Here is a 26,180-nt window from a genome sequence, read left to right as displayed (position 1 = left end):
CAAATGCACCCTTTATGTGAGATTAATCAGATATGAATATGAAATAATTTACTAAATGTACAGGATGTTTTTTTGTCAAAAACTAAGCTTAATCTAAAAACTGTGTAAATTATCTCTGGAACTGTCTTGGGAATGTAACACGGTGCTGTTTATATGTATTCAGTCTTTTGTGGATTGTTGACTTTGGTTGAAATCTGGTGTTAACCTAACTGCAAAAAGAATTGTGTAAAATTTAAAATGAAGTTTGAATTTTGTAAATAATATTTCATAGGGGTGTGACGAGACACTAATCCCACGAGAGACGAGACGAGACACGAGACAGGGTTCACGAGAACGAAACAAGACAAGATTTTTAAACTTTTCTTAAGAAATCCTCAATGATGAAATATATAGGGAAAATAGTCTTTTATTCAACTAAAAAAAGACAAAATGCAAAAAAAAAAATTAGGTGCATTTTGAACTTCATGAAATTAGACTCATTTTAATGAATTATTTGCAGTAGCAAACAACATTTAAACAAGAGCTTCACCATTCTGGATAAATTAGGAATCCCAGATGTTTTTAATAAACTGGAGACCATGATTCTCTCAAAAAAAAAAAAAAAAAAAAAAAGATTAGAAAGCTAAACAAAATAATGTATTTTAATAATAGTTCTGACAAACTGTCAATTGCTCAAGTCTTTTAAAAACATATATTAATTTAAACAAAATAAAAAAAATTTAAAAAAAATCCAATGAAGGAGTCAGTGTCTCACTTCATTAAGACTTGTTTGACTATTGAAATGTCCTGAATGAACGATTCAGTGACACTTTTTTTAAACGGGCAGTTGTCGCCACCTCCAGGCGGAAGAGGATAAGCGTTACTGTACATACAAGTTTTAAGATACTTTTTAGTTTTGACCGCTACTGTAGACAATACGTGTTTATATCCAAACTATAAACTTTTATCCCAGTACTTCTATTATTTAAATGTCTGTAACACACAAATAATGATTATAATGTGGTTGAAACGACTGTTTCTGCGTTCACATTTACCCCGACCCTCTGATTCATTAACATGGGCAGCGACAAAACGTGTTTCTCACGCTCCACTGACACTCGCGATGTAAAACAGTCATTATAGACATAGCTAAATCGTTGTCTTTCAGTAATAAGATCGCGTGGGTGTTTAAATTGAGATATGGATATTTTAAGGATTAATTGTGCAGCTCTAATGTTTTAGAAATGCAAAATATTTTGCAAATGATATCGTCACGAGATCTCGCGAGACCCGACTAGTCCCGCGAGACACATCGGATCTCGCGAGATCTCGTGCCACGAGATCTCGTCACATCCCTAATATTTCATAATAGTGATTCTGTAATTTGTGTTGATTGTTTGTGTGCAGCTGTTGGGTCAAGGTGGTCCTCAGTTACTGCAGTTGCAGCAAGACTTGATTCCTCGATGCTCTAATCTGCTGTGCACGTATCACCTGCTCAAGCAGATGAGCCTGATGCTGTCCTCATCTGTTCCACTTGACATACTGTGAGTCCACACGCCACATGCCTCAATTCACAAAAAAAATCTCAAATTTATATTTAAGCCATGATTTTTTTTTTTCTGCAAATGTGTGTATACAGTAGGGCTGTAATGGTGGCAAAGTTGAAGTCCTTGAACATAGAAGTCAGTGAAAGTTTCACAAGCCAAGTTTAATTCAACACCAAGATAAATGCTTCATATATAGGGCTATGCTTTTTGAGAGGGCTGTGGGACACGAGCCAGACAGAGCTGTGTTTTATGTTGTCTTCCAATAATCCAAAGCAACTGACACTTTGTAAATGATCAGAAAAGGGTTTTTTTTGTTGTTATAATAATATTTTATTATATATTATATTTATTATAGACTTGCAGTTTCTTTTGGTCAAATTTTTTGTTTAGTCAACTCAAATATCTAAGTTGTCACTTAGTACAACTTAACATTTCAAGTTTGCTAAACTTAGTTGAGTTGACTGAACTTTACATTTTAAGGCAGGAGGGTAACAAATTATTTTAAGTTGGCTCAACAAATTGTGTGGTTTTTTTTTTTTTTTTTACAGTGTAAGGATATTTAAAAGCAAAAAAAAAAAAATAATAATAATAATATATATATATATATATATATATATATGATAGAGTCATATTCATATTTATCACTTTGGATAAAAGTGTCTTCTAAATGATTAAATGTAAATGCTGTCTGTCTCTAGAAATGCTGACCTTCAGCATCTGTCTGTTTTGGAGCTGTCAGACTCTACAACTCCTACATCCAGTAGATCAGGTAAGATATATTAATTGCCTCAATATAGACGGTCTGTGACCAATGATGAGAATGCTGACTGATCCCCGCTGTATTGTTTCTCTTTTGTTGTAGTGTTGAATCCTCAAACTGTGGTGGAGTTGTTCTACCAGAATGTGGCCCGTAAAGCCATCATGTCCCAGATCTTTTCCCAGCAGGATGTGGGGGGGCAATCAGACCATGTTGCACTGGCCACAAATGATCTCCAGTGTCCTCACACTACTCTGCCAGTTTCTGTATCCTCTTGATGTGCAGTATGCTGGAAATTTAAAGATTCTCTATTCACATTTTGATCCCAAATATACAAAATTTTGGTACTTGATTTATACTTGAATTAAAAAAGTAGTAAATAATTAAAAAGTAAAACAATTGATAATGTCATGTAATGTTTGAGTAAATATACAGTATATTCATAACTTAAACAGAAGAGCAAAGAAACATAGTATACAACATAAAGAGTGTTCATTAACTAGTTGCAGACTTCAACAAGGCAGTGAGTGATTTTCTCACACAGGTCTATTTTAATCTGCTCTTGTGTTTATAATCCCTTTAGACATAACTGTCTGTGTAAAAATGTTTGTGTCATACAAGCATTGTAGATTATACAAGCAGAGACAAATGTCCCGGGTTCCTGTTAGAGCTGTTAGAGTTCCTGTTGATTGTAAAGCATCTGGGTGAGGTGTAATTCATGAGCTCACTATTTCCCTTACATCATTTTACTAGCTGGCCCAGCAATCCCAGTTTCCTCTTTCCTGAATGCCTAATGGGAAACTGCCAGTATGCACAGTTGCAGGTGAGACATCAGTTATCACTGGTCTAATTTCCCAGAAATATGATTTGCAAGGTTGTATATGGTCCTTATAAAAAATAGTAAAGCAGTAGCCTAAAGAAACTGTAAGTGTAATGTAACTACTGTCTTCTTCAGATGACTGAATGTGTGTGTTCCTTTTACCAGTTAATATTTAGTTTCTGTTTTTATCTTTATTCTCTGTTTTTTCTTATTTATTTATGTATTTATTTATTTTACATTTTTAATGTAGTGATTTTCAGTGATTTAGTGAAATTAATTTTAAATTAGTAAATTGTTTTGTTTTTTTTTTGGTTTAGAATGCAGTGTTTTAACTCTTGCTTGCACAATGAATAGCCTGCAAATATACATAAACATTTTCGTAGCCTCATATTGTACATTTTTCAGAGGACAGCATTGGAGGACAATGTAATGTAGAATACTATTTCTTTTTTTAAATATAGATTAAAAGTTATTTATTTTAAATTTATTTTTATCCAAGCAATCAGAGTTAGAATTGATAGATAATGATCTTGCTCTACTACTCTTGTTGCATGGGGCTCAGATTTATATTGGCCAAATTAGACATCTCAAAATGTCCTTCATGTAGTTTTTCACAGTCTCTGCACAGTTCACAGGTTGCTCTTAGATTGAATTCTGTGGCGTTTCCATTGTAGACTTTTGCTCCAGCGCCAGTTGTATAATCTCTGCAGCTGCTGTTGTCATTATATTAGTCCTCCTTCCTCTCCTTGATGTATTTCAATCTAAATCAAGACTGCTGGATGAAAGTCTTATAGGTCTCAGCTGCCTGGTTCTGTGTATGTCTATTTCCAGAACCTTAAAATTTTCTCTCTTTTCTCTTTCATATACTGTAAAGGGAAAAATAAAGAGGTTGTGACATTGTGGCAGTGACTGCTGAAAATTGTACTCTTGTATCTAGGTATTACTGTTCTTCTGAGTCAGATTTCCAAGCTACTAGAACGTTAAGCTACTTACCATCAAACTAAGCAAGGACAACTTTTTCTGAAATTATTAAATTAAATCCATCAATCACTCAATTTTTTAATGAAAACGTGATGAAAGACTTTGCATCTCAGTTAGGGCATTACACATTTTATAATCCATCGAGGTTTGAGGATTTTACTGCCGTCCAACTTCATCTTTTGCTCAGTTCCTGTCAACATTGAACTTCCGTTTTCAAGGGTGCATTGAATATGATCCTGGATACACATGTTAATAATAATTTGACTTTAGCTCTGCCTGTATTTACTTTTTTATTCCTTTTATTTATTGTTTGTTATTTATTTTATTTACTTGCTTAAACGTCTTAAATGACGTAGTAGTTTGAATATCAGCAGGTAAATTATTCCAGTCATTTGGGGCTTTAAACAAAACCTTAAGTGTAGTTTTATTTAATTTATTTAATTATTTATTTATTTTAAAGCTGTTACAATGTTTTAGTGGACCACTGAACAATGAATTTAACATGTGGCTCTACAGATGGGATAAGTATCAAGTTGAATTTAGTCTTGATTTACAAAGAATAAGTAGATGGACAAAGTTCTCAGATTGATTTGATTATGTAGCCTGTTACTCAACACAAAATATAAGTTATGTACAAAAATGTATAAATAATATAGTTTTAATTTATTATTTAAATTTATATTATTAAAAATATAAATTTTATATTTTCTTATATTAATTAATTTAAATTTATATATATATATATATAAAATACAGTGCGGCTTGAAAGTTTGTGAACCCTTTAGAATTGTCTATATTTCTGCATTGATATGACTAAAAAGTTCATCAGATTTTCACACATTTTAAAAATTGACAAAGGGAACCCAATTAAACAAATAAGATGAAAATATATACTTTGTCATTGATTTATTATGAAAAATTATCCAGCGTTAAATATTTGTAACTTGCAAAAGTATTTGAATCTCAAGGATTAGCAGTTAATTTGAAGGTGAAATTTGAGTCTCTATTCAGAAGTGTTTTCAGTCAATAGGATGACAATTAGATGTCAGTTTAGGCCCAGTTTTATTTAAAGAACAGGGATCTATTTAAGTCTGATCATGATTGTGAAAGTGAATCAAGGCACAAACAAAGGAAATCTCTGAGGACCTCAGAAAAAGAGTTGTTGGTGCTCATCAGGGTTGAAAAGGTTACAAACCATCTCTAAAAATTTTGGACTTCACAAATCCGCAGTCACACAGACTGTGTATAAATGGAGGAAATTCTAGACCACAGTTACCCTCTCCAGAAGCGGTCGACCAACAAAGATCAGTCCAAAGCAAGATGTATAATAGTTTAGAGGTTACAAAGAACCCCAGGATAACTTCTAAGCAACTAAAGGCCTTTCTCACATTGGTAAATGTTGAAGTTCATGAGTCCATCATCAGGAGAACAATGAACAACCATGGTGTGCATGGCAGGGTTGCAAGGAGAAAGACAACTCTCCAAAAAACACTGCTGCCACTGCAGTTTGATAAAGATCATGTGGACAATTCAGAAGGCTAATGGAGAGACGTTTTGTGGATGGATGAGGCCAAAATATCATTTTTGGTTTAAATGAGAAGTGTTATGTTTGGAGAAATAAAAACACTTCATTCCAGGATAAGAAGAACCTTATCCCGTCTGTGAAACATGGTGGTGGTGGTATCATGGTTTGGGCCTGTTTTGCTGCATCTGGGCCAGGACAACTTGCCATCATTGATGGAACAATAAATTCTGAATTATACCGGCAAATTCTAAAGAAAAATGTCAGGACATCTGTCCATGAACTAAAATCTAAAGAGAAATTGGGTCTTGCAGCAAGACAACAACCCCAAGCGCACAAGTCATTATACCAAGAAATGGTTAAACAAGAACAAAGGTAATGTTTCGGAACGGCCGAGTCAAAGTCCGGACCTTGATCCAACTGAAATGTTGTGAAAGGACCTGAAGCAAGCAGTTCTTATGAGGAAACCCACCAACATCACAGGGTTCAAGTGTTTCTGTACTGAAGAATGGGCTAAAATTCCTGCAAGCTGTTGTTCAGGGCTGATCAGCAGTTACAAAACGTTCAAAAAGGGGTCACAACAGATACTGAAAGCAAAGATTCACATACTTTTGTACCTCGCAAATATTTAACACTGGATCATTTTTCTCAATAACTAAGTAACAAAGTATATATTTTTGTCTTGTTTGTTTGATTGGATTCTCTAAGGACTTAAAGTTAAAAAAACTGATCATGTTTTGTGTTATATTTATGCAGAAACATAGAACATTTTAAAGGGTTCACAAACTTTCAAGCAGCACTGAATGTGTTTGTGTGTGTGTGTGTGTGTATAACCCTTTTGTCATGGTGGCTTTGTTCTGCTTCTCTACAGGAATATGTTCGGTTAGTTGGGCCCTGGTGCCAGGTGAACGTGGGATCCTATCGTTTTGTTTTGGGTCACTGCTATCTGGCCAGTGGTGAGGGCCAAAAGGTAAAAACATCCATGTATGATCAGTGGTGTGTCTTCTGTACTGTGCAGTCTCTGGGGTCCTCCTGTAAGAAAATCTGTATTACATTTGGATTAACTGTAATAGTATATCTAGTAGGTTATTTACTAAATCCCAAGAAGCGTTCTTTTACTGTATGCTTTTTCAGTCTCTTCCTGGTTACTGCTAGTTAAAGCTTGAAGTAAACATGAATGAACCTCAAAAGGTACATTCAGTAGTTAAGATAAAAAGAAAACTTCAGAGAGGAGAATTTATATTCTATATTTTTTGCGTAACTGTTATCTGTTAAATGTAAACTTGAATAAATCCATCATGAAAAGCCACTGTTTTTCAATATAATTTACCGTTATAAGTCCATAGTTTTTGATTTCCTGTGTTAGATTTGCTATATTTTCATATTTTAAACCATGATTTGGTATTCCTCCTGTGCCATTGTCCTCTTGTTGGCAAATAATTAAGTTTCCTCTCAGTTCTCTCCCAAGTGGTTCAGTTGTTGATTCAGTATGTTCACCCGTTGATCGAAAGTTGCCTCCACATTAGGCACCACATTAAGTGTTGTTTTTTTTTTTTTTTTTTTTTTTTTTTTTTTTCCCTCACATATTCATATATGTGTGTTGCCATTTGTGTGTTTTGTGGTTTTAGGCATTGCAGTGTTTCCAGGAAGCAGCCGCTGAGGTGGATAAAGAAGAGTTTTTAATGAAACTCACAGGTTCAGATGAAGAGGCGGCCGCAACTCACCCACGATTACGTTATTACAACAAGGTATGTGTTTGCTAGATGTACAGACCATGTTAAAATGATGATTCAGCATCTAAATGGGGATGTAATGATTCTAATTGTTTGTTTGTTTAGGTTTTGCGATTACTGGAGGATATTGGTTTGCCAGAGCTTGTGATTAATTTGGCAACGCTGGCCATATCTGAAGCTGCCAATGATGAGAGAAGCCAGGTAACGACATTGTTTGTTTTGTTTTCAGAATGATTAATTAATTACAATAATTAAATAGTGTATTCCTGTGATGTTTTTTGTTGTTGGTTTTTTGCTTGCTTAGTTTTGTTTTTTTTTGCCTGGTGGATTGTTTGCAATAACCCTAAAATGCATAGCTACTTTGACCCCCATAATGTAAAAGTCAATGAAAATAAGTATTAACGGTGATTTAGTGACTTGCTGTTAGAAGCCATTAAAGAAGAAGAAATAATGTCCATTAAACTAGTTTAAAATGATACAGCCCAGAAATTCTCAGCAACTCTCACAGGGACAACAGGACACAATTTTATGCCATGCATGGTCTAATTCAGGGGAGGGCAGTCAATTTTCCCGAAGGGGCCACATGGTAAACTTGGGTGGTTGCAGAGGGCCGGACCAATGCACTTAACTCAGTTCTGCCCAATATATTTTATATCTCTTTATAAAAAAACATTAAATGAAATATTACAATTAAACAATGAAAATGTGGAGCACACATTCATATCACTGTTTAATGAACATTCACAAAAACAGTTTAAAAAAAAAAATTGCAGTGTTTTAAAAACTACCATCACAACTTTGTACAAAAAAATCAAGTATTTCAAAGATTAGCATGACGCAGTTTCAGCATTATGGACGTGACATTTGCAGTCAAAACCTGAAACATATTTATATTTTTCTGAACTCCTGAGAAAAGTATCAGTATAAAAGCAACAATATCTGCTAGATAGAGAAAGGTTGGCAAGTCATATATATATATATACACAGTACTGTGCAAAAGTTTTAGGCCACTAGTATTTTCACCAGTTAAAAAATGGTTTAAAGTCAGTTATTTCTATCTTTTGCTGTAGTGTGTCATTAAAAAATATCGGTTTACATTTCCAAACATTCTGTTTGAAATTAATTATAATAATCTAGTGAGATCTTTGTTTGCACAAGGAGTCTGAAAATAGGCAGTGCTCCACACAAAGATCTGGTCTCACCATCATCCAGTCTGTCTCTGGAATGACATGAAGCTGCTTTAAACGCAAAGGATGGTCACATCAAATGCTGATTTATTTTAGCTAATTGAAGTTAATTGATAAAGAAAATCTATTTATGACATTGTTTTTGACAGCATCCTCATTTTATGTGCCTAACTGCCTAAACATTTTAACAGTACTGTAGCTTTGTAGGTATAGGTCTCTTAAAGCATCTTGGAGATGTTGCCACAGTTCTTCTGGATTTAGTCTGTCTCCGTTTTTTGATTCTTAAGACAGACTGGATTGAATTATGGAGAGATCACATCTCTGTTTGCACAAGGAGTCTGACAGCAGCCTGTGCTCCATACAAAAATCTCACTGGATTATTATAATTAATGGCAAAATGAATGTTTAGAAATGTAAACTGATATTTCCTATGGTACACTAGGACCGACTTTAACTGACTTTAAACCATTTTTTAGCTGATGAAAATACTAGTGGCCTAAGACTTTTACACAGTACTGTATATGTTATGAAGTTTCATATTTATTTGTTACAAAGTTACATAGTGTTCACTGATTTTCAGTTGTGTATACCTATTTAAACTTTATTATGTTATATTAGGCATATAACATGATGAATTATTATTCATTTTGTTAATAAAAAGTTCTTTACGTTATGTTATGCTAATTTAAAAGTAAAAGTAAAATGCACACAACACTTTTAAAAGCTACTTTAAAAGAGGGAAAACTCTAACTGAAAACACTGAATTTTTTTTTAGTTAGAGTTGTTTTTTTTTACGTCGAATTTCCACGAATTTGAAAGTGAAAGTAAAATGTGCATGGCGCTTTTACAGAAGGAAGGCGAGGAAAAGAGGGAAAACTAAAATAAACTAAAAACAAACAATTACTAGATGCTAAATTGCTCCTAATTTAAAAGTGAAAGTAAAACTTGAACTATACTTAAGAGAACATATTGCTGTTTTCCTTTCTTTTTTCTTAAATTTTCTTTAGTTGGTCTTAAAGTCTTACATTTACCTTCATAGAACCTGCAGAAACCCTGTATATGCAAAATGTTTGCTATCCATACATTGTCAGATATCTCAAACATAATTTTGAGAATATCTATCTCTATTTAATATTAATCAGAATCTGACACCTGTATTGTAGGCTGCTCTGTGGACTCGTATATTCAAGCATCATCTGGATCTTGGACACAACAGTCAGGCATACGAGGCTCTGACGCAAAACCCTGATTCTAGCAGGTACTGTGCACTGACATCATTTTCTTATCCACAGTTTAAAGTGAAGTACTTGAGCTTTCGGTGTCTGTGTCTGCAGGCAGCTGGACTGTCTTCGACAGCTGGTGGTGGTTCTGTGCGAGCGCGCTCAACTCAGGGATCTCGTCCAGTTCTCGTTTGTTAATTTACACGATGAGGTATGTCAAAATACGCTCTCATGCATGTGCCTTAAGGCCAGTTGAAATTGCACCGACAGACGTTGACAAACGACAATAGGCGCATTTGTCTGGTTTTGTCAGATCGGTGTGTTACTCCAGTTGGTGTCGGTGCCATTTGTCTGCTGTTGGCATTGGTCTGTGTATGTCGGTACTCTGTGAATTGGCCTTTACAGCTATTTATTGTTTCATTTATTATTGAAATTTACTTTTATGGATTTAATCTCATTTCATTGATCAAAGCATCTGATGCTGACCTGATGCTTAAACATGTAAATAACCGCAGATGATGTCACAGTTTCATGTTTTTTATATATATATATTTATACCTCAAATGATTCTTAAACTGGCTTCTTCCATTGTCTGTTCTTCTGCTATATCCAGAATGACAGCGTGTAAATAAGTGGTTCCATTTTTTTATTTTTTTGTAATATTATAATACAGTATACACCGTACTCGTGTTATATTCTCTTGGAATTAAATTGTCACAGCCTGTGTTGGGCATGTTACTTTAAAAAAGTAATTAGTTATAGTTAGTAATTACTTCTCACAAATAGTACCTGAGTTACATCATTATAAAAGTAAAAAATATGTCAAATTACTTGGATGTCCCCAATATTAAATAGGTTAAGTAAATGAAAATTAAATGAAATTACTTACATTTTTTCAGACTAATATAAAATATAAAATCAGAAAAAAATACATAAAAAACATAAAAAGTTGTCCTAAAACCAAAACAATACCCATTCTTTTCTTAGGACAACTTTGATTAACTTTTGTTGATCCACTTGATCCACACATATTATAATATCATATTATGACTTTATTTAAAAAATCTGTGCCATTAAGCTTATATATACAGTCATGTGAAAAAGTTAGGACACCCTATTGAATTCTATGGTTTTCTGTATCAAGACATCATTAAAAAAAACTGGTCCTTGGCTGGTCTTAAAATTTCAAAAATAAAACCTCAGATGAACAACAACACATGACAGATTGCATCGTGACATTATTTACTGAACAAAAAAATTTTACAGCCAAAATGGAAAAGCCATGTGTGACAAAGTTCGGACACCCTTACTGTTAAAATTGGAATTAAGAGGGTAAATAACAGTCAAGAACTGATAATTAAATACCTTTCATTAACTGATCATCAGCAAGTCTGAGCGCCTCTATAAAAGCATAAGCTTTGTCAGTTTGCTGGTCTGGAGCCTTCAGGTGTGTGTTAACACGATGCCAAGGAGGTAAGACATCAGCAGTCATCTTAGACAAGCAATTGTTGGTGCCATCAATCTGAGAAGAGTAATACAGCCATTTCCAAACAATTTGAAGTTTATTCACAAGTGGAAGACATTTATAACAGACACCTCTTCTTCCAGGAGTGGACATCCCAAGGTCAGACCGTAAAGCTCAGACAACCCAAAAACTACAACTATCATGATAAAGTTCATGACAGTACCATTAGATAAATATGGGACAAAAATGGCATGTTTGGAAGGCTTGGCAGAAAAAAAGCCTCTTCTATCTAAAAAAACAAAAAAGCAAACAAACAAAAAAAAAACGTCGCAGCGCAGTTTAGGTGTACACATTTGCATCTGAACAAAACACAAGTCTTCTAGAATAATGTCCTCGGAACAGACGAGACCGAAGTGGAGATGTTTGGCCATAATGCTAAGAGCCAAGTTTGGTGAAAACCTAAAGAGCATATCAGCACAAACACCTCATACCAAAAGACAAGCATGCTGGAGGAGGGCTGATCATTTTGGGCTTGTTTTGTAGCCACAGGACCTGAGCACCTCATAGTCAATGAGTTATCCATGAATTCCTCTGTATATCAAAGTATTCTAGAGTCAAATGCGAAGGCATTTGTCTGACATCTAAAGTTGGGCCTAAATTGGGTCATGCGACAGGACAGTGATCCCAAGCACACCAGCAAATCTCCAACAGAATGGCTGAAAAGCAAAGAATCAAGGTGTTGCAGTAGCCCAGTCAAAGTCCAGAGCTCATCCTGACTCAAATGCTGTGGTGAGAGCTGTACATAAGCAAATGCCCACAAACCTCAATAAACTGGAGCAACGTTGAAAAGAAGAGCGGTCCAAATTCTTCCAGAACGATGTGAGAGACTAATAAAGTCGCACAGAAAATAAATGCTTCAAGTTGTTGCTGCTAAAAGTGGATCTACAGGCAGTTGAATTATAGGGTATCCTAACTTTTGTCACACATGGCAGAAAATAATACTGATAAGATAACAAAACTATGAATTCTAGTACTAATAACTATATAAAATGTACTACAGATTAATGAGCTGCTGGGTTCATGAATATTGACTGATTTGCTGAAATCAAGACAGGGATGATAATTGGTGAGTGCCAGCCAATAAAATTGCCATTTGCGCAGTAGTTCCGCCTACTACCAGAGAAACCATCAGTTCTTAAAAGCTGAAGAATTGCAGAGAAACTGCATGTTATAAGACTCTCTAAGTCTGTATCTTTCTTTTCGTGTATGAGACCAAACAATGGCTCGTGTGCCTTCACACTAGAGTTCATGGTTCGTCAAATACAGGTACGCTGATGAACTGAAAAATAAAATTGTAATAATATAACAAATTATAGTAATGCTGCGTTTTATTGTCGTTTTACTGTATTGTATTTTATCGTTACTGGTAACGACATTGTAACGGGGGAAACAGTAATTCGTTTGATTACTCGTTACTGAAAAAAATAACGCCGTTAGTAATGCAGTTTATTTATAACATCATTATTTCTAAATAATGAAATTTCTAAAAAAGCTCTTAAGAGAGTGACTGCAAAGTGTAACGCTTATTATGTACATTGAAAATGATTAGTTGAATAAGTCATTTTTACAGTTTCGACAACATTTATGGTCAGCTACATTACCTTTCCTTTATGACGCATTTAAATCCTGCAAATTCACAACTTTCAGCGTATGTTTGCAAGTCATAAAATTGATACATCATCAGATATCTCCAGAACATCACCGTCCCTAGGCCGTTCTTATTTTTCAGTCCTGTCTTCAATTCTTACTTGTATTTTTAGCAAGCCGTTATGTTTTGTGCTTTGTGTTCTTCAGGTGGTCAGCATTATTGAGTCTCGTGCGAGAGCTGTGGACCTCATGACTCACAACTACTATGAGCTTTTATATGCTTTTCATATCAATCGTCACAACTATAGGAAAGGTAAAACTGATTTTCAGTGTTACAATGATGCTACAAGTTTTTTGGGGGGAAAACGATTAAGTATTGGATAAAAAAAATCAACATTTTTGTATTCAGGCAGGATTTGGCTGTTAAGCTAATAGTAAATTGTTTGTGTGTTTAAGCCGGTACAGTGATGTTTGAGTACGGTATGCGTCTGGGGCGTGAGGTGCGAACTCTGCGTGGTCTCCAGAAGCAAGTCAACTGTTATCTAGCTGCCCTCAACTGCCTGCGTCTCGTCCATCCGGACTACGCATGGATTGTGCAGCCTTCGTGTGGAGCAGCGGTAAGCATCTGAAACATTTGTAATTGTTTGGATGGAGTGTTCTGTCAGAGAATTGCTGAGTAAGAATGAAAATAAATGCATGCAGACCTACATACAAATATGTGGGTTTTAGGACACTTGAGTTATACAAATGTCTGAATTTCGTTACTTTAGATACAAAATATCAAAAGAAAATCCAAGTGGCATCTGTAAAACAAATGATGCTAGAGGTTTTCTTAGAACTAGCATTACAGAGTGACATTTTCCTGTCAAATGTGCAAATGGACATAAAGTATGCCATGAATAGATTTGATCAATTAACCTTTTTTCCTAAAACGTTGAATAAGTTTTGTGCACAAGTTTTGTGAAGCATCTAAGACTCTGTGTGTTTATACATTTATAACATACAACATCTATAGCATAATTTTGTAACATGTATTGTAATGTATTTTAATGTGTATCATGACTTGACTAGTATGAACGACCGGGCACATCACCGAAAAGGAGCTATGATGGTGAATTTGCTGCAAGTCCAGGTAATTCCTCCCAAAAACACCCTCTCAAATTTGGTAGACTTGTCTTGTTGTCACCCTTTAAAACGTAAACATGATCAAATTTAAATTGTGTATACTAGTAGTCACATTAGTCTTTCAGAACTCAGTATTTTTATTGACAGGTGAAGAACCTGAACACTCATCTATTAAACATTTTACTACATGCCCCCACTTAACATTTTAATGATCATTTTAATGGTCTTGATACAAACAATCATTGAAGATAATTAATATTTAATGTGTTCTGTTGTGTTGTTTGCTGGCTGCATGCAGAACACACAGCATGACCACCATTGTAGTATTGTTCATGAATTTGGTTCTTTTAAACACTCCAAAAGACGATCAAATGATCGTTTTGAATCATTCTGATGAATCATTAACTGAATCCGCCAGCGCAAATGCTGAATGTGATTTTTTTTTTTTTTTTTAATGTTTTTTTAAATGCTGCACATTTTAAAGTTGTTTGCCTTTTGATCACAGTAAGTCAACAGATCGACATTCTTGAGCTGAAAGACTTGGAGAAAGAGTGTGTTCTTGCTCGGAGTCGTCTAACATTGGCTCAGCAGGATCCCCCCTCAGCCGCTATCGCAGGTAATGACGTGGGGGGTTTATATTCTGCAATATGTACAGTTGTTTTTTTGTTTCTAATGCATTTTTTAAACAAGTAACCTTTCTTGAGCTATAAACACTAGGGCTGCCCCCTAATAGTCAACTAACTGTTAGTCACTTAGTCACAGAAAAAAAATTCCACAGGAAGTGGCAAAGTCATGCAGTTTGTGACGGACAGATTGTTAAAGGCTGGTCTATGTGGTAATATACGTATCATTAATCAGTGGTGGACAAAGTACTCAAATCAAGTACTTGAGTAAAAGTACAGATATGTATAATAAAATAATACTCCAGTAAATGCTCTTTTTTTTTCAATTTTACTCGAGTGAAAGTACAAAAGTACCTGATTTTTTATGTACTTATTTAAAAAAATAATGATAGATTTATTTTGCAATTCTATATAGGCTATTTAATTTAATTTTATATTAGCACATATCTTTTTTATAATCCTACTGCTCAAAAAACCTGGTATTCTCCCAAAATAACCACTATATGGAGTAAAAATAATTTTTTGTTTGCTGATATGGACTATGTTGATGAGAGTGTTGTGGTAGTATTCACTGTGACGCTTACACTGTGATGTACCTCAGGGAAAACAGATTTGACCATCTAATTTTCACCAGTAAGAAAAAAGTGTTTTAAAGCTTGTTGTTTTGCATAATGTCAGAGTTATATATGACATGAGAATAAGGCCTGAAGTTAGCAAGAACATTATAAGGAAAATGTAATTATATTTTCATAATGATTTTTTTGTTCTCAAACCTTGTCTGTGGTGTAAAAACACCCCTGGCCAAATGGCCCCAGAGGGCATCACTTCTAACTTTGATAATAACTGTAGTTACCACGTTCTGAACATCACATCCTTCCTTTTTCCTTCCTGTAAGCTAGACCGTTAGTATCAGCTAACAATATTTACTTATTTTCAGTAGGGTTATGAATAAACATTCATATCTGTCTACTCGGCTGGTTGATCTAACAATATAAAAAAATGTATACTGTTGATAAACAGTATAAAAACAGACGTCACGTAGGGCTAAATGAGTAGCATTTTAATAAAACTGCTAACGTCACAGCAGTGGGGAATATGAACGTGCATGAGTTATTTTATTTAATCTGTTATTTAAATTTAGTTTTTTGACCTCAAACATAGAGACACTGATGTTGATGTGTCTGAATTCAAGTATTTCAGTGGGCTTAAACAGATCACCCTTTACAGCAGATTTAATTCACAAATAACGGACAGTTTTTACGTAAATATGATTTACAGTTATAATAATTAATCCTAAAATTTGACATTCGTAACTTACTTTTTGCAGCACACGCGTGTGCTCCTGATTCTTACTTGTGAACTCAGTTCACTGGAGACTCGCTTTAAACGGATCATTTGATTCAATAAGTTGTCAAATCGAGAACAGCTGCAATTGGATCATTCCAATTCGTAAATGAATTATTTGGTGTGATTTGCGAATCGATGTAACTAGTGATTGACCGATATTGATTTTTTTTTTTTTTTTTTTTTTTAATAACCGATATTGATTATTTGCATGTTTATGTACCCGATAACCGATATGCAGAACCGATATTTATTTACTGTTATAAAGTAAATAAATGACTGAGTGAAGTAAGTCCATACTTCACTTTGATTTTTCCTCCTTAATCTTCATATTACAACAGTAAAAACTTTTTATTTATATACATATTTTTTATTTAAAAAAAGCATCAGCTGCCACACTAAGCAAAACAAATGTAGGATATCTAATGTTTTCAAATGGAGAAAATAAATAAAGGACAGGAGTCATATCAATTTCATTTTAAACTACAGTTTTAGTAGGTTTATAAGTTGTTTAATATAAAGAGTAAAGAATAGCTCACTGGATAATGTTAATTCATTGAAATATTGGAATATAACAACCAAAACATCATGTTTTATTGCATTTCTAAACTTGTATGTTATATCAGAATCACTAATATTTTGTCGTTCTAGATTCTGACAAAGTGCTGTTTACACAGAACTATACTCAAACTGCGATCGCTAGCAGAGATAAATAATTAATTTCCATAGAGTTGTATACTTTTAGATGTGTATTAGCGAAATAATGGTTATATAGTGAAGCGACTTCACCAGATTAATGATACACACATAAAAATAACGCTTTTATTTCCAACATGCGCTCATTCATGACTATATTATTTAATTCAGGCAAAGTTAAGTCTTTATTGGGACTTGACAGATTATTTTAGCAGACTCCGACTTCATGAGACTAATGAGCTAATAGTCGACTAATGCTTTAAATGAACAACTACTAGTCAACCAGAATAATCTTTAGTCGAGGGCAGCCCTAATAAACACAGTCTCAAAACTACATCCAGGCCCTATGGTGCAACCATGTCTGCCACATTTTAGTTTGAGGTGCTGCGTTTTTCCAGCAGCTCGTAATCAGTAGCCAGGTTTCCATCCACAGTTGCGAATTTACTTTGTGCGTAAAACTCATTTGCGAATAAGCACATTTTCCATCCAACGAATCAAAGAGATTAAAATTGTCATGTCCTGAGAAATTGCCACTAAATATCACTAAGAAAAGTAGGTGAAGCCACTGAATATATAATTTTCAGTTATAATAAATTACTTGCGCTTCAGAGAGAGCAGACGAAACAATACCTGTAGTCATTGCTTTCAGAGGCGGACGCACATAAACACAGGGTGATGGAAACATAGCTAGTGTCTCTGGAGTGACTTGGTTCGTAGTAAACACTGCTCCACACATACGCCTTTTATTCATTTGGATAGATCTGAGGAGTTCTGGAAGATTGTTTTATGGAATGATGTGACCAAACTGGAACTTTCTGGACCTGTGGGTCAGCAGTATATCGGGTACAAAAAAAAGAGGCAACGCTTATAAGCAGAAGGACACTGTCTCCATAGCCAAACATGGAGGTGGGCCAGTCCTGTTATAGGGTTGTTTTACTGTAGAAGGAGGTGGAAATCTTGACGGTATGAAGGATATCATGGATTCATTGAAGTTTCAGGATATTTTGGCAAGAATTGTGATGCTTATGGTGCAAAGACAGAAGTTGATGATCAGTGGACTTTCCTGCAGGACAGCCATTACAAAGTATACATCCAAATCTACTTATGTTTGGTTCAGGGATCAGTAATAGAATGTTCTTGAGTGGCCTGTTCAGTTTCCAGATTTAATTCTTATTGAAAACATTTGGTTAAATTTTAAGCAGTGGTAAAGTAAAAAACCAAAGATTATCAGTGATCTCAAAGCTTTGTCAGGTGAGGAATGGGCCAAGACAGTTGCAGTAGAGAGGTGACAGAAGTTTCTAAGTATTTCCAAGCAGTGTTTATTTAAGAAAAAAAGATTCTGCACCAAATTTTACTTTTACCATGTCTTGTAGGTCAAGAGGGTTGAATAATTTTTATTACAACTGTATATATTATTTATTTTATAACAATAACTGAACATGTGTTAACTGCCTGAGCTCTTTTAAAAGGTTAACTTGGTCCTGGTTTTATTTGTCTTACAGGAGGTGCATCTTCACAAGAGATGGTGGCTCTGCTGGTACAAACAGGACTTTTTGACACAGCCTTGACACTATGTCAGACCTTTAACTTATCCCTCACACCCGTCTTTGAAGGACTGACCTTCAAGTAAGTTGATCGATCCTGTGTCTGTCCAATCAAAATCAACTCACTTCTTTTGTTCTGATTTCTGCACTGCATGTTTTGTTGTGTGTAGGTGTATCAAACTGCAGTATAAAGGTGATCAGGACCAGACAGAGGTGTGGAACTGGCTTGCGGCCAATCAGTTGCCAACTGTCATTACTACTAAAGAGTCCAGGTTTGTTAAAATAATCTTTGACCTTGATTATTGCAATAGGCTCTGCTCTGTCTCTTCCTAAACTGAATTTCTCTCCACACAGTGCGACAGATGAAGCTTGGCGGCTGTTAGCTCATTATTTGGAGAAATATTCCTCACAGAACGCCCAATATCATCGGTGTGTCATCAACAAGCTGTTGTCACATGGGGTGCCAGTACCTGATTGGCTGCTTAATGCCTACAAGGTGGATACATTTTTTTTTTTCTTCAGTATTACATTTAACGACAGGGGTCATGAATTGAAAAATTATATTTTTCTTAAAACCTATGGCCTTTCCACTGAGCGGTATGGATCAGTACAGTATGGTACGCAATTGTTTCCATTTCCATTGTCAGAAGTTGTGAATAGTACCAAAATAGCAAATATACCACTTTTTTGGTTCCCTTCTGTTGGGATACCTAGCACAGCAAAGGGTGGAGCTAAACTTACCACTAGAATCGTCACTTGTTTGTGCTACAAGGGGATACCAGTGCTTAAAATGTATTGTGATACCCTGATTTTAAAAAACGGATTAATTCTTTATCAAATTTAATTATCCTTTATTAATTCATTAGACATGCTTTTGATTATTAAAATGTAATGAAACAATTAAAGTAGAATCCAGAACATTCTGGAAAAAACAGAGATTTACAAACCAAACTGAATTTCATAGGGCCTTAAAAACATGTAATTTTGAGAAAGTTTCATGATTTTAATTAATTAGACATGCTTTTTGATGAATGTTTTTTTTAATGTAACCATTAAAACAGTATAGAAAAATTAAAATGGAATTTAGGAAAAATAAAACAGATTTCATAGGGCCCTTTTTATTTAATTTGTGTCTTTGTTTTTTGTAGTTGTCCTTTAGTTTGTTACTTGCATCAGGTTCATATTATTAATAACATAATAACAAAGATAAAATAACAAAAAATGACTGTCATGATATAAATTGTCGTTGTGAAATAAAATTGCTATATCATGAATTAAGATTTAGCTTTATCATTTAAGCTAACTTACTAATATAGCAAAGATCTCGACATACCCGTAGGCTCGGTAGTTGTTCACCATAATCTAATCCTGTGTAGTGGATCTTGCATGTGATTATTATTATTTTATTATTATCTTTTTTTTGTTTGAAAGGGGAATGAAATGCTTTGTTTTTAATAGATAACATAACTATGATCTCCATTTGGATCATCTATTATTCAATTACTTTTCCTGTTCTATATTTTTTTGTAGTATCGGTTCAGTAGTAGAATCGTGATATTTTAGTCAGGTATTGTATCGAAGTCAAAATTTTGGTATCGTGACAGCAATAGAGTGCGCAAACACACACAGTGTATTTTATATTTACACACAGACAGTAGCATTTCTCGATATGCATTCTTGTCTGTTCTTGTGGACTTGTGAAACGTCATCAGTCATTGCCCATAATTTTCAAAATATTACTATCATTGTGTCAAAAAGTGTAGTTTTAAGAGTTTTCAGGTGACAATGCAATTGTTTAAAACTCAAATCTTTGGTTTGTTTATAAAGATAGCACCTATTTGAAAATTTGCTATGCCAATTTCAGAGATGTGAGTTCCAGGTGATCACCAGGTGCTCAGTGCTCATGTGTCCCGCCTAGAGCAGCATTAGCTCAGCCAGTCCTTCTGACATTTGCCGCTGACTTTGTCTCTGTGGTGATTAAACATGAGATACAATTTGTTTCTGGTCATATTGTTTTGGCTGAGGTTATGTTTAACTTCATATATTTATTTTGAACTTTACCGTAGTACAGCGCTGACTTTGTAGCATATGTTTGACGGAAATGAGCCATTAGTCCAAAAACTGTTTGTTGAAGATTTTTTGAAATCAAAACAAGTGTTTAAACCAGAGCACTAAAATCAGGGTAGAAATGGTTTTTCATTTCCAAAGGTTTTTATGTAAAAAGCCTACTAACATATGTTGTGCACCTCAGCAAACAGAAAATAAAAAGAAAATGCTGTTCATGACCCCTGAAGTTTATCTTTTTTGTTTGATTTAATTGTGAGCCCTGTAAAAAGTTGTGAGTTGTGTTTGTATAACATTTATATATAAAGAATGGTTGTGGTTCTGTTTCAGGAAGTTGATGCTGCAGCGCTGTTGCGTCTCTATCTGAACTTTGATCAGTTGGAGTCAGCAGCTGAGCTTGTGCTCGAGTATGTGGATGCTCTGCTTGGAAAGGGACATCAGTATTTTGGTATAGAGGTGTGTAGTCCTGTCTGCTTTTACAACTTGAATAAGTATTTAAGTTTCTTTTTTTTTTTCACAGCAATCTGAAAATTAATTAAACCTTATAGTCTGTAGTGGACATTACAGTTATTATTTGCAAAAATTGCAAATAATCAATATGGTTCATTCTGTGTCAACTCAACCCCGGCTCAGATTTTTGATTTTGCTAATATTTTTTTCTGAAGAAAGATACATGTGTATAATGATAAAAGCCAAAATATTAAATGTCATGGATGAATATTTACCAAGTAATCCACTATTTTGTAGAGGGAGGTCAAAATGGCAATTTTCACCTTAGATCAGAAGTTACAGGTGGTAAAAAATAACTTCAGAAAGATGGCAGCATCATCATGTTATTTTTGCACAGAGATTAGTAGTTCTATTAGTAAAGTCTGTTAACTTTAAAAGTCTTTGTTGCATTAATATGTGCCAATGGTGACTTTTTCAAAAATGGGGAAACAGCACTTTTTAAGTTTTTCTCCAAAGTTTGCATGCCTGAACTCAAGAAGTATTAATGATATCTTATTGCCCTTTCAGATATTGGGTCTTAACAAACTTTCCTTTTGGCATCTTCGTTTTTATGGCCCTATGAGGTTCAGTTCCAGAGATATTGAAATTTCAATATGGCTCCAGGAGTAAATCATTAAAATGTACACATTTTCAGTGGTCAAAAAACAAATGTGGGTCAGTTTAAAAAAATATGAGACTTCTTTTCTTTTAAAGAGAAGTATCTGAAGAGCAAATAATCTTGAAACTAGAGATGAATCTTGTTTCTTTCTTTCAAAACGACTGCATTGTATATACGTCTGAGTGCCATAAATGTTCTTTTTCCAAGGTTAGCGTGACTATAACTCAAGAAGTATTAAAGATATCACAATATGATTTTAGATTCTAGTTGTTAATAAACTTTTCTTTTGAAATCTTAATTTTCAAGGCCCTACAGCATTCAGTCCCAGAGAGATGGGGATCTCAGTAAGTCCAGATTGTTGAATGTTACCCATTTCAGTGGTCGAAAACCAAATGTTGGTCATTTTGTATGCAGCCGATGCTTATTTTGATTAAAGAACAATGTCTGAAGAAAAAATAATGTTGAAATTAGAATTTAATCTTGTTCCTCTCTAACTGAAATGTTAAGGCACATTACCTTGCTTTCTGTAGTTTATTCATAAGATCCTATATTTGAATCAGTTTCAGGTATATTTGGAAGAAATTATTATTGTTATTATTGTTATTAAGATAACATAAATACTTTTGAGTTACAGGGACACAAATTTTGGAAAAAGAATATTTATGAGACTTAAACAAGTATGTTCTATGCAATTGTTTCCACAAAAGATATATCTTTTGTTTCTATACAAACATTTTTCTTTAAATAAAATGTGCATCGGCTGCATACAAAGTGGCCAACATTTCATTTTCAACCACTGAAAATATAATATTCAACAATCTAAAAATGGAGCCTTTACTGAGATCCCCATATCTCCAGGACTGAATGATGTATGGCCTTGAAGATGAAGATTCAAAAAGAAAAGTTTATTAACAACTAGAATCTAAAATCACATTGTGATATCTTTAATACTTCTTGAGTTATAGGCACACAAACTTTGGAAAAATAATATCTATGTCACTCAGACTGGTATAGTCAGTGCAGTTGTCTTGACAGAAAGAAACAAGATACATCTCTAGTTTTAACATTATTTGTTGTTCAGACATTCCTCTTTAAAAGAAAAGAAGTCTCATATTTTTCCAAACTGACCCACATTTGTTTTTTGACCACTGAAAATGTGTACATTTTAATGATTTACTCCATACTGAAATTCCAATATCTCTGGAACTCAGTCTCATAGGGCCTTAAAAATGTAGATGCCAAAAGGAACATTTGTTAAGACCCAATATCTAAAAGTGCATTAAAATATCTTTAATACTTCTTCTTGAATTACAGGCATGCAAACCTTGGAGGAATACTTGAAAAGTGCTCTTTCCCCATTTTTGAATGGTCACCATTGGCAGATAATGCAACAAAGACTTCTATGGACTTCTAGTCCATTTTATGGACTGATAAACTGTTGGTTAACGAGTTTTGTCTTTTTTTTTTTTTTTTTTTTTTTAAAACAGTGCCCTACAGTCACTATCTTTATCACAGCCTTTAATTTGCATATATTTTAGAGATGTGAAATAACACTTTCTCAATAAAATACAATAAACAGTTGAATAAACGGATATCAAATAATTGTTAATTGCAGTCATAAAATATATGTAGCCTGTATGCCTATCATGAAATATTAATGTATATGTTTAATATACATTAAAGCAGCGTTTTGGAATTTATTCCAACAGACGGTTACATTTTAGGTGCCTCATTAACCTTTTACATGCAGCGCAGTTCATTAAAAAATAAAACAATAATAAACTTTGCTAACAAGGCATTGAGTTGAATCAGGTGTGCTTGATAAAGGAAATATTGTTTATTGTCTGTGGCATTTTAAGAAATAGATTATTACACTCTTTGCAAAGGGAATGTTTGCAAATTTGTCAAACATCTAATGTGCTTAACACTACGCAGTACTCCGTGTGTATATATTTATTACTGTCTTTTTTATTTCCTGACAGCGTCCGCTCTCAGCTACAGCATCCCCGGTGTGGTTGCCTTATACATCAATCGATCAGCTCTTAAGAAACCTCAGTGAAAGCCAGATCAATGAAAAGGTGAAGCATTTTCTTAACTTGCATTCATCATGATGCCTGAGATGTTTATTTCATGATTGTTTAACAGAATTTTAGAACAATTGTTCCTGTCTGAGATGGGTTGGTGATTCAAAAACAGATTTAAAAAAACCCCTTTTAATTAGTTGTTAATTATAATTTTAGAAACTGTAAGTTTATCACAAAGAGTTTCGAAGGTCTCCTGTGCAGAATAGCTGTTAGTCAATATAATGACAGATGAAGGTGACTTAAGTTTGAAACACATAAACAGTGTAAAAAAAATTATGTAAACATCAGTTGACATTTAAGACCTGCAGTCCATCCAAGACAATTGACCACTGCACTGCAAATGTTAAATGTGATCATTTTTCACCCATTATATAAAAAATTAGCTGTTCAGCCATCCATGTGCAGGACTGTGATGTAGGGAGATGATCCAAATGGAGATCGTAGTTATGTTATCTATTAAAACAAAGCCTTTCATTCCCCTTTCAAAAAAAAGAGATAATAATAATGAAATAATAGTATATCACATGCAAGTTCCACTACACAGGATTATGGTGAACAATTACTGAGCCTACAGGTATGTAAAGATCTTTGCTATATTGGTAAGTTATCTTAAAGGATAATGCCAAATCTTATTTCATGATATAGTAATTTTATTTTACAACAACAATTTATATCATGACAGTCATTTTTTGTTATTTTACCTTTGTTATTAATTATACGAATCTGATGCAAGTAACAAACTAAAGGACAACTACAAAAAAAAAACAAAAAACAAAGAGACAAATGAAATAAAAAGGGCCCTATGAAATCTGTTTTATTTTTTCCTAAATTCCATTTTAATTTTTCTAGACTATTTTAATGGTTACATAAAAAAATGACCAAAAAGCATGTCTAATTAATTTAAATAATGGATTTAACAGCAATTTTTTTAAAGTTTAACAAAAAAATGCATGTTTTTAAGGCCCTATGAAATGCGTTTTATTATTTTTCTCAAATTCAGATTTATTTGTGAATCTCTTCCATTAATTTTCTGAATTCTATTTTTAATTGTTTCATTACATTTGAATACTCAAAAGCATGTCTAATGAATTTATAAAGGATGATTAGATTTAATTAAGAATGAATTTATTATAGGCTATTTATTTCTTATTTATTCAGAAATTCTGTGTATTTACAATTTTCTGGTAAATAAATTCTGGTAAATATTCTTTTCTGGTAAATATTCCTTAAATGTTTTTTTAATAATATTTTATTAGTAGTAGTAGTACTATCTTTACATTTAAGTAATATATTAATATATTTCTGACTGTCAAGTTAAACCTAACTTTTATTTTGGCGGGTTGCTGTGAAGACCTTTAGGGTCTTCATTATATGACGATAGTTTTCCGCAAAAGAAACGGTAAAATGCTCATTAAGTGACTCTCAGTGCAGTTCTAGAGATTATGTTCATGTATTCATGTACTCATATGTTGAGGCTGAAAACGCAGCGAGCGTCACGTGTATTTGTGTAATAAATAAAACTGCGCATCTGCGCCATTCACCAACACAGACATGCAGAAATACAGCTCTTACTAAAATGCATTCTCGAAAAACCAGTACTAGTAAAATGTGGAATCATACCATTTTTAAAAGCAGGGTATCACGAACAGTTTGTCCAGAGAATCTGTAATGGTGCAACTGACCCAAAAGTAAAAAAACAAGGCTTCTCTAAGTCTGTTGTAATTTGAAATAATTTATTATGTTGAATTATAATGAATAATGAGCTTCTCAATTCCAGTTCTCACATACCACTGGTCTGACATTTGACATCTTTTGGAAATACAACAAATGTGTACAAGCCAACAGATTTATATGGATTTCAATGGGATTCTTCTATGGTATTCTCTATCATTAAAAAAATTCAGCAATGATTTATTGGTTGCAAGTGAGACTGTTGGTAGAAAAAAAAAAAAAGTATTTTAACAAAACTGGGAATTCAACAACAGATGAGTCCAATCTATTCAATAAATATCAAACTGGGTAACAATGACATCAGAAAGTATGATGACATTTGTTATGTTCTCTGGCTTCTCTGTCTACAGATGTACAGGAATCTGAAAGATAAACTAGTGGAGTATCACAGACTGGTGGATCAGAGCAGCAGAAACAGACTCATGGCCCGCTAACCACCGCTCAGAACTGCACTTCAGACCTGTACTTAGTATGAATGTTGATGAAATTATGTTTGTTGGTGGTGCGTAGGTGTGTTGAGCTGTTTGATGATCCATGCTAAAATTATTTGGAAAATGTATCAACATCTTTAATAATCAGTCACAGTTCAGCCTCTTAAATAGAAAAATGTGTATTTTTATATAGATACTGTTTAAACCATCTTAAACTTTGTATGTTGTACTCGACTTAACTGGTGTAATTTAAATAAGGAATGCAATAAAGCAACTTTGTTAAATTGAAACGTTTCAGACCTTCCTTCAGACTTCCTTTTCAGTCCAAAAATGCACACTGTGTATTTAAGAATAGGATTCAGGATTGCCAAATTGGAGTTGCAGATATTTTTAACCATAGTGCAATTCACCTGTTTGAAAGGGAAACACTTTGGAGAACTTAAATCAAAAGACAAAAGTTATGGATGAAAACGACAATTGAGAGATATGGATAATAACAATAGATGGAAACAAGACAGTTTGCTTATTAAGACAGTTGTGATCTGAACATAAAAAGCTGATGGAGTGACAGT

At 33.9% G+C, this 26,180-nt stretch overlaps 1 protein-coding gene across 1 annotated transcript in view; it reads left to right on the top strand.

Annotated features, from left to right (window-relative positions):
• nup160 (nucleoporin 160) overlaps positions 1 to 25,892 on the top strand; it is a 51,574-nt gene extending 25,682 nt beyond the window's left edge. The window contains 20 exon segments of the mRNA XM_051100008.1: positions 1,387 to 1,523; positions 2,225 to 2,295; positions 2,389 to 2,477; positions 2,479 to 2,549; positions 3,037 to 3,106; positions 6,478 to 6,576; positions 7,235 to 7,354; positions 7,445 to 7,540; positions 9,690 to 9,784; positions 9,861 to 9,957; positions 13,066 to 13,171; positions 13,315 to 13,475; positions 13,930 to 13,990; positions 14,489 to 14,599; positions 18,149 to 18,272; positions 18,361 to 18,462; positions 18,545 to 18,686; positions 20,585 to 20,710; positions 23,345 to 23,440; positions 25,528 to 25,892. Coding sequence (XP_050955965.1) covers positions 1,387 to 1,523; positions 2,225 to 2,295; positions 2,389 to 2,477; positions 2,479 to 2,549; positions 3,037 to 3,106; positions 6,478 to 6,576; positions 7,235 to 7,354; positions 7,445 to 7,540; positions 9,690 to 9,784; positions 9,861 to 9,957; positions 13,066 to 13,171; positions 13,315 to 13,475; positions 13,930 to 13,990; positions 14,489 to 14,599; positions 18,149 to 18,272; positions 18,361 to 18,462; positions 18,545 to 18,686; positions 20,585 to 20,710; positions 23,345 to 23,440; positions 25,528 to 25,611 — 2,058 coding nt within the window. The 3' untranslated portion in view covers positions 25,612 to 25,892.
• The last annotated feature ends 288 nt before the right edge of the window (positions 25,893 to 26,180 follow it).

Source organism: Labeo rohita, chromosome 25, assembly GCF_022985175.1.
Source record: "Labeo rohita strain BAU-BD-2019 chromosome 25, IGBB_LRoh.1.0, whole genome shotgun sequence".
Lineage (NCBI taxonomy): Eukaryota > Metazoa > Chordata > Actinopteri > Cypriniformes > Cyprinidae > Labeo > Labeo rohita.
Note: the sequence above shows the minus strand (reverse complement) of the source record. Positions and strands in the feature narration are given on the sequence as shown.